General features: G+C 29.7%; 1 protein-coding gene across 2 annotated transcripts; it reads left to right on the top strand.

The window, feature by feature from the left end:
• The first annotated feature begins 3756 nt into the window (after window positions 1-3756).
• LOC109818930 (uncharacterized) lies at window positions 3757-7117 on the top strand. Of its 2 annotated transcripts, none has more exons than XM_029268942.2 (2): window positions 3757-4446; window positions 6720-7117. In XM_029268942.2, the coding sequence occupies exons 1-2, from the start codon at window positions 3843-3845 to the stop codon at window positions 7037-7039; spliced, it is 924 nt and encodes a 307-aa protein (XP_029124775.1). In that variant the 5' UTR covers window positions 3757-3842; the 3' UTR covers window positions 7040-7117. The 2 variants fall into 2 exon arrangements, with proteins under 2 accessions (XP_029124775.1, XP_020240069.1); XM_020384480.3 differs by having other exon boundaries at window positions 3759-4446; window positions 6711-7117.
• The last annotated feature ends 1901 nt before the right edge of the window (window positions 7118-9018 follow it).

Genomic DNA, 9018 nt, shown 5'->3' on the forward strand with positions numbered 1-9018 from the left:
AGAAAAACTCATAAAGGAAGAAAAATTAGATAACTTAATTCACCCCCCCCCCCCCCTCTTAAGTTATACGAGGCTACTTGACTAACAAAATATATTACATTGAAAAGCCTTATCTACTGCTTGTCTCTAAAATGAAACTATCTTGAATTAAAAGTTTTTAATGCATATATCAAGTCTTTAATTAATTGAAATCAATGTATAAAATATTTTTAAGATTATCCATCAATTTGAATTAATGAAATGAAATATCAAATAATTTTCAAACTTTTTAAAAATTTGCAAACTTTATCTATGCATTAAGAACTTTTAATTTAATGGTTATATTGTTAAAATTTGATGTAGAACATGAGTTATTTAGTGAAGTAAGTCTAAGTAGACTTACTCTTAGAGTAGATGGATCCTTCCTCAACATATATATATATATATATATATATATATATATATATATATAAAGAGAGAGAGAGAGAAGAGTAAATCTTGGTAAACTTACTTTACTTAATAACTTTTGTTCTACATCAAATTTCAATGATCCAACTGATGAAGGTGACCAACTTGACATGATTGGTTCCTTTTATCCATTCAAATTGTAATGGCATTAGGATTAGAATCTAGGATCAAATGCATTCTATCCAACTTGACATGAGTGGTTAAGTTAATCAAAATGATTTTTATTTTGGAAAAAATATTCTATGGAGAACACCTATATATATAACAATCTAACTCCCCTTACCTTAAGCGATGATTCCATAGCACAAGCATGTTTTTCGTAGCCTTAGTCGTTACTTTTCACTTTTTTTGGTGACCTCCTCTAGATTCTAGTAACAACCCATCATGGTCCTTACATTAATGACACAATTAGTCGCAACGGATGATAATTAAAACTCGGAGTTATAAGTCTACAAATAATTGAATATGTACTATATATCATTCATGTGAAAGTGAAACATTACATGGCCAAATATGATATAAATACAATAATCTAGTAAAAGTGAATTATACAACCTAAGTTGTCGGTCAAGCAATTTCTACTATATATACAATGACTACTTAAGGTAGCCATGAAACATCAACTCCAACACCACCCGGTGGCCTCCACTACATCTCTCTCTAAGCTTATCCTTGTCCTGCTCCCACACCACGTATGATCATTGCATTCCAAATCACATAAAAACACACAAGGGTAAGTTAGAATTCAAAGAAACAACATAATTGCAACACAAAAAATCAGCAACGTTGATATATCATCACATCTTCATTTCATCTTCTACATTATCAACATATAATGTCACAATACAATCAATATATATCAGCATGAACAACTCAATCTACTGCAACATAGAATCAACTTGAACATCACTACATCAACAACACAGATTGTTCATCTTAACAACATAGCATATACAACACAATAACTTAGTACATTGTCATGAATTTCAACTAGGAAATCTCCTACAACACAAGGTGAGCAGTTAAAAGTGGTTTGACCATATCGAACCAACAACATATGGTGATTTTTTTAGCTTGCTAGATCGAGAACAAATTGGATACCAATCCACAACACAACAACTTGGTTTCTTAGATGTCGCCACTTAAACAAAGAAGTCTAGTATTATTATCAAGGTAGAATAGTTGGGTATAAGCCTAACACTACATTAGCTAACATAACTAAACCTCCTATGGGATTAGCCCACTGGCTACCCTCCAAATATCATGCCTTTCTGATACTTAGTTAGGAACTAAGTTCTCGACTTTGTATTTTACTTGATTGGTCAGTTGTAATTAATATAGCTTAACCTGGCCCCTATACTGTGATCTCTTTATACATGTGTGCCTCAACCTTACTCATACAGTACCAACTAAGGTTCTAGAGGAAACTCAACTGCTCTCTTCAAGGGTCAACTTCCCAAGAATGGTTTTTCAATAAATTGGGCTTTTATAACACCACAACACAATATCCACACGGTCAAATATGTAACTTTAAAAACAACCTTTCTTTTAGTCCTAAGTTGATCAACCCTACTCAACATCACCATGCCTAAATCTAAAGCATTCTCATAACTCATTTTCTCAACAATAGAACAACATCGTGCATATTCAACATAACTACACAACCAACACACAACTCTACCACTCATAACACACATCTCAACTTATTTTCAACCCTCAATCATCATTCATCTCAAAATATTATCATATATAGAATGAACAACATTTAATAATAAACAAGAAACACTTATACATATTCTTCTCATATTCAATAATGCATCAACTTGATAACATAATTTCTTTCAAAAATCAATGTCCGATGCCATATAGCTAGCGTTCGACGTGGATAAGGTACAGGCCCTTAGGACCTCATGCCTAGTGTGGAAATGTCACGCCTAACCTCATTTCAAGTAAGGAGTCTCTACCTAACTCACGCCCGACGTGACCATACTGGCACCCGACGTCATCTAGGCAGAGAGTGCTGGCTCGATCAGGCTAGGTTCCACTCAACCTGGGGCCTAACGTTACCAAGTTAGAGACTTCCCCAAGCCCTCACACCAAACGCCATTAGAATCATGCCTAACACCAATGCAACTTGATACAAATCTCTTTTCTTGCACTCAATACCGTCGATCATGCATTTGGCGTGACAAGATAGAGAGGCTCATGTTGAAATAGAGTTCGACACCTTGAAGGTGCACCCGATGTAACAAGCAATCTGCACTTATGCAAATTACAAATCTAATTAAATCCACTTGAAACTCAACCAAGACCACATATGCAACACAAAATATTGTTCTTATTCAACACAAGCAACTCATATGCAACACCCTTTTGAACATGCAACTCATAATTAAATGAAAACATCAATCTTTTCATCATACTTTTTCCCAAAACCACAACCCTCAACTACCAACATGCAACCTACTATGAATAAACCAACTCAACTACAAATCTTAAAGATTTAAAACAACATTCAGCTCATAAACTATTCAATAAGTCAAATAATAGCAAGAATCCAGCCTCCCTTACCTCAAGCTAGCACAAAACCAAGGTAGAAAAAGGGAAAAAATGAGGTTCTACCCATTTCATGAATTTAATTCAGGATTTCCACACACTTAATCACAACGAAACAACCTAAAATTAGCTAAGAAGGAGAAGAAATCTAGGACAAGAGTAGAAGGGAAAATGAGTCCACGAACTAGAGTCTATCTATCTAAAACACTTCCTCTCTCAAAAATTTTTTATGAGACTTTATTTAAAATAGAAACCTTATATATTCCTCTCATGATCTATGTAATGTCAGGTCATGGTTGATGTTATAATTTTAATAATTAATAGATGAACATTTAAAGAAAGGATACAAATTACAAATTTTATAGAATTAAAAGACTAAAATTATAGAATTAAAAATAAAGATACTAAAAATATAATTAAACAACAACAACAAAAGTAATAATATTTAGATACCCACAATTTACAAATACTTAAATAACACATTTTGTTTTTCTTTATCTCATTCTTCTTTCATATCATATCATTAATCATTTCAATTATTTATTTTTTTCCCTTTTTAAGTGTCAATTTGTCTCCGCACATAAAAAAAATGTCTAAAAATATTTTTCAAAAAAAATATTTTAAAATAATTAATCACTCATATCAAATTAAGTAAAATAAACATAATTTTATATTCAAATTCTTAAATAATAATAAATAAATAAAACTCATGTTAAGTTGGACTTTATCTACAGCCGCGGCTAGAATTTGTGTCAACAAATTTAACAGTAACAAATAAAAACTCAAATATTTATCCATCCAATCTCTTTCAAGATCCATAACCATAACAAGCAACAACCATGTCGAACCCAAACCTCCACCCCCTCATAATCCACAAGAGTGTAACCACCACCACCATGGTCCGTGAATACCGAAAGGGTAACTGGACCCTCCAAGAAACCCTCACCCTCATCACAGCCAAGAAGCTGGACGACGAACGGAGGCTCAAAACCACAGCCAGAAACAGTGGTGGCAGCAGCGGAGAACTGAGGTGGAAGTGGGTGGAGAACTACTGCTGGAGGCACGGTTGCTTGCGGAGCCAGAACCAGTGCAACGACAAGTGGGACAACCTGCTCCGAGATTACAAGAAGGTTCGAGAGTACGAGGCCAAGGCTTCCGACAACAACAATAAGGAGTTCCCCTCTTATTGGACCATGGAAAAGCACCAAAGGAAGGAGCTCAAACTCCCCTCCAACATGCTCCTTCAAGTCTACCAAGCTGTCACTCAAGTCTTGCAAAGGAAATCATCACATGTTATTATTACTCCACTGCAACCTGTGCCATTGCTAATAGCTTCTTCCTCGCATGACACCTCACCTGTGGTGGCTACTCAACCACCGCCGTTATCAATCCCGCCGCCGCCACCGCCACCGCCACTTCCTCCACCGCCCCAGCCAGTTTCAGGTAATAATTAATGTATGTTTCAGCTTCCAAGTTTGTAACATTTTTTTTATTCTAGTATTTTAATATTTGTTCACTTTTTCTTAACATTTTTTCTCTTCTATTCTTTTTAAATTTTTATTTAGTTCCATTAAAGTAAAAATAAGATCTTGTATCGGAAATTTAATTATATAAAAATATATATATAGTTAAAAATAGAAGATCCATAATTATGGATGAAAAATATGTAATTAAAAAAAAGAATCAATTAAAAGTGGCAATTATGCTTTTCAATGAAAATTAATCATTCATAAAATTGGTAAATATTTTATATAAGTGGAGAAGAGTGAAATAAATAATATATATAAAATAATAATTTATATTTCAAATCATTCTAATTATACAACAACTAAAATTATCCAATAATTAGTAACATATTTCTTTTTGGATTTTGATATTTTCTCTTCTTATATTTTATTTTCTATTTATTTTAAGAATATTTAACTCATAAAATGAAAATAATTAAAACAAATAATTTAGGTGTTTTAAAAAAATTAATGGATTAATGTTTAAATTAAAAAAATTAATTATATATTTATACTAAAAATAAAAAGAGATTCTTTTATTTGATATCTATTTTAATCTTTTATTTTAATCTTAAAAAATATAGATAATCTCTAATAATTATATAAATTACTAAAATAAATTTGTTGTTTTCTCTTTTTCTTTTTAATGAAAATACGTGACACTTTTTTTTCTTCTCGTTACTCACTTATTCTTAAATAAGAGAAATATAAATTTTAAATTACCGAAGTAACATTTTCTAACATTTTTGTTAAACATAATTTTATAAGTTTCTAACCAATAACCAAACACACACTAATCACTCATGTTAAACTTTAAAACAAGTTATTCATTGTGTGAAAGAATTGGATTTATTTTTTGATATTTTTTTATCACTTTATTCACGGTATTTTTTTTTAAATTTTTTTTATGTCTCTCGATCTTATTTGTTAATTTCACAACCATATTTTTTGCCATTCTGTGATTTTTTTTTTTCATTTATGTTTTAGATGTGTGGTATTTTTTGTTTGGATCTTGGTCAAACTTGTTCGGTCTGTAAACCTGCTACATTTAATGGGACCCGTTATTCTTTTTGGTAAAGTACAGTCAGTATGTTTTTTTTTATGAGTGTACATGAATGGGTCCGAATGCTCTTGGGTAAAACAAAAACCTAACAACGGTACTACTAACACAGTTCAAAACTGTGCATGATTCTTTTGAATTTGACCCATCTTTTTTGTTTAAAAAATTGCTATAATTAAGTATTTACATAACAGTGAACATAAATAATGGGCCTCCACCTATGCTAAAGTGGCATCATGCAGACCAGTGCATCATACAGATACCGTGCCGTCTCATGATTGTTATGGATTTTGTCCGAGAAAATGATTTCTTAGCTGCTTAATACTCTCATGGAGTAATCATTAATAGAATCTCTAATTCTTAATATAACAAAAGTCCAAATCTTTCTGCGGTCTAAAAATTATTAATTATTAAAAAAAAAACTTAAATACATCATATCCAAATAACTTATATAACTACTAATAAATACTAATATATTAGCTGTTAATATAATACATTATACTATAATTAATATATATATATATATATATTAAGAAAGTATCACATGATTTAACTAATGTGAGGTTGTTTTAATTTATTAAGAATAATTTTAAATTCAAATCTTGAATATTCAATTTTGTTAAATATTATGAGAGAAAATTTTATTGTCTATATAATTATTTTACTCACTTAAATATGATTATCTTTAAAATAAATATTTATAACTATAAAAAAATCTAATAAGAATTTAAAACGTGAGTAAAGAAAATATACATTCACATTTAAATAACTAAGATAATATTGTTAGTATAAACTCAATACATCATTTAATTTTTATTAAACAAATAGTTATTTTTACCCTATTTTTTATTTGATCTCGTTTCAATTTTTATCACATTATGTATCTTATGTATTACTCTCTAGTTTCATCTTGATTTTTTCTTTTATTATCGATCTCTTATTACATCCATCATCCACCCATAGAACCCATTTTTAGGTGTGCCTTCACTATTTTTCCAAATAAATATTATACTAACAAAGTATACGACATTTTATGTGGAAGTCATGCAGTTTATACATCTACGTACATATGTTATTTACTTTGTTCATTCTAGCGTAGCTCAAAGTATAGTGAATATTTATATATGTGATGGATGTGGTAGAGGGGTCAGAATCAAGTGGCACAGAGTACAATGATGAGGATGATAACTCGGAATCTAAACGTAGGAAATTTGAGAAGCTTGGATCTAGCATTATGCACAGTGCATCAGAGTTGGCACAAGCTCTTGGGAGCTGTGAGGAGAAGAAGGAGAAGAGGCACCAAGAAATGATGCAGCTTCAACAGCTTCGACTTCAGATGGAAGAAACTCGAAACCAAATGAACCAGCAAGAGTACACCAACCTTGTTTCCGCTGTCACCAACCTCACTGGTGTCATTCAATCACTCATCACTTCCATGACCAAAGCTAATAGTGATGCATGTTCCTCTTAATATTTTATGGGAATCACAAAATTTATATATATTAATTGTACCACTCATCATTGGAATCCAATACTAATTTTTGAGTCAGTTTTTCTGATTGATTATTGCACCTTGACCTTGACTTAACAATATTAGCAACCTACTTTATGAAAACTCTTTCAAATTAATATACTATTTATTATTAATCAAAATTTATTAAAAGTTATAAAATCATAAAAGAAAGATTTATTAAATAATAAGTGAGACATAATTTTTTATTATTATAGATTTTAATAAATTTATTTAATAAGAAAAGTGATTTAAAAGACTGTTATTAATTAGTATTCCTATATATATTCTCACTTTTGTTTGCCTATCATTTACCAAGTTTGTTTCAAACGAGTGGGTATCATTGTTAAAAAAAAAAACAATCTTGGATCAGTTATCCCACCCTTTGAGGTACCTCCAACGTAACGAGGAGATTAGTCACTTTCAGGGACGAACAAAAAAAAAACAATAGGAATATCCGCAAAATATATAAAAAAATAATAAAGTAATTAAATAAGCTTTGCAATATACAATTGGGGAATGCTAATGTACTCCCACCTATTTTTTAGTGGGAGTATGTTAGCAACCTACACCAATTTTTTAGGACAAAAAAACCACTCATTTATTTTGATTTGATTAATTCGTACAAAGGATATTATAGTAATTTAATTTAATTTTAAATGAAAATAAAAATATTTTCTCTCTCTTATTAATTTCATTCTCCAATTCATTTATTTTTTCTATTAATAAATTTTTATTTGTTCAGAGAGAGAGGAGGAAGACACCATGAGAGATGAAAGAGAAATGAGTTAAAGAAAGAATTTAATAGGAGAGATAAATAAGTTAGAGAAATAATTTAATAAGAAAGAGAAATGAGTTGGAGAAGAAATTTAATAAGAGAGAAATGATTTAGAGAATGAAATTAATAAGAGAGAGAAAATATTTTGTTTTCATTTAAAATTAAATTAAATTACTATAATATCCTTTGTACGAATTAACCAAATCAAAATAAATGAGTGATTTTTTTGTCCTAAAAAATTGGTGTAGGTTGCTAACATACTCCCACTAAAAAATAGGTGAGAGTACATTAGCATTCCCCTATACAATTATATTAGTGAATTATAAAATATTAACCTTTTTAATAAAAGTGAGTTTATATATAGTAATTTTTCAATAAAAAGAAAAAGTGGGTTATGCAATTTGATATAATGTGATATTCCTTTTGTAACTTAGGAATAAAATAAGGTAATGATTATTCAATTGTATTAAATTTTACTCTTTTTATAAATATCTATCATAAATTTTAATTTTATTCTAATTAATCTTTAAATTTTATTATATTTGTAGGGATGAAAATAAGTCAAACATTAATTAAGAGTCCATGACCTAAGATATTTAATGTCTAATCTAGCCTAACTTATTTAATAAAAAAATCATATTTAGACTTTTTAAAAAAAAGTCTATTTATGTAAAAATTGGACTTAGACTTTTAAAAAAATCTACTAGGCCTAATATGCCTACATATTTTACTATATAATATAATAAAAATTAATATACATATTACATTATTAATAATATAATTAAATATTTTTTACATTTTCACTATATTTAAACGTTTTATATTTTCTGTTCATATGAAATCAAAAAATAGAAAATAGAAACTCTCATAGTCTCATCTTCACATGCTCTTTTCCTTCATCATCATGTAAGGGTAATGGGTTAACCCACTTAAAGCAAGATTTGACAAAGTTGATCCACCAAAGAAATAGGGTGGGTCAAGTTAGCCCACAAAAGAAAATAGGTTAAAAAATGTAATTCACCCCACTTAATGGTGGGTAGGCAAGTTGACTCACTTTAGTGAGTTGATGGGTTAGCAAGTTGACCCACCTTCAACTCACTCAAATCCTAAAAATAAAATATCAATTGAAATATCTTAATATATATTATTACTTTAACCTATT

The sequence above is a fragment of the Cajanus cajan genome, chromosome 11 (assembly GCF_000230855.2).
Source record: "Cajanus cajan strain Asha chromosome 11, NIPB_CcT2T_4, whole genome shotgun sequence".
NCBI classification, from domain to species: domain Eukaryota; kingdom Viridiplantae; phylum Streptophyta; class Magnoliopsida; order Fabales; family Fabaceae; genus Cajanus; species Cajanus cajan.

Bases quoted from the DNA above. Each gene is read 5' to 3' on its own strand.
- LOC109818930 (XM_020384480.3), top strand. From the start codon at position 3,843: ATGTCGAACCCAAACCTCCACCCCCTCATAATCCACAAGAGTGTAACC. The intron at 4,447-6,710 runs GTAATAATTAAT...TGGATGTGGTAG, and splicing joins ACCGCCCCAGCCAGTTTCAG to AGGGGTCAGAATCAAGTGGC.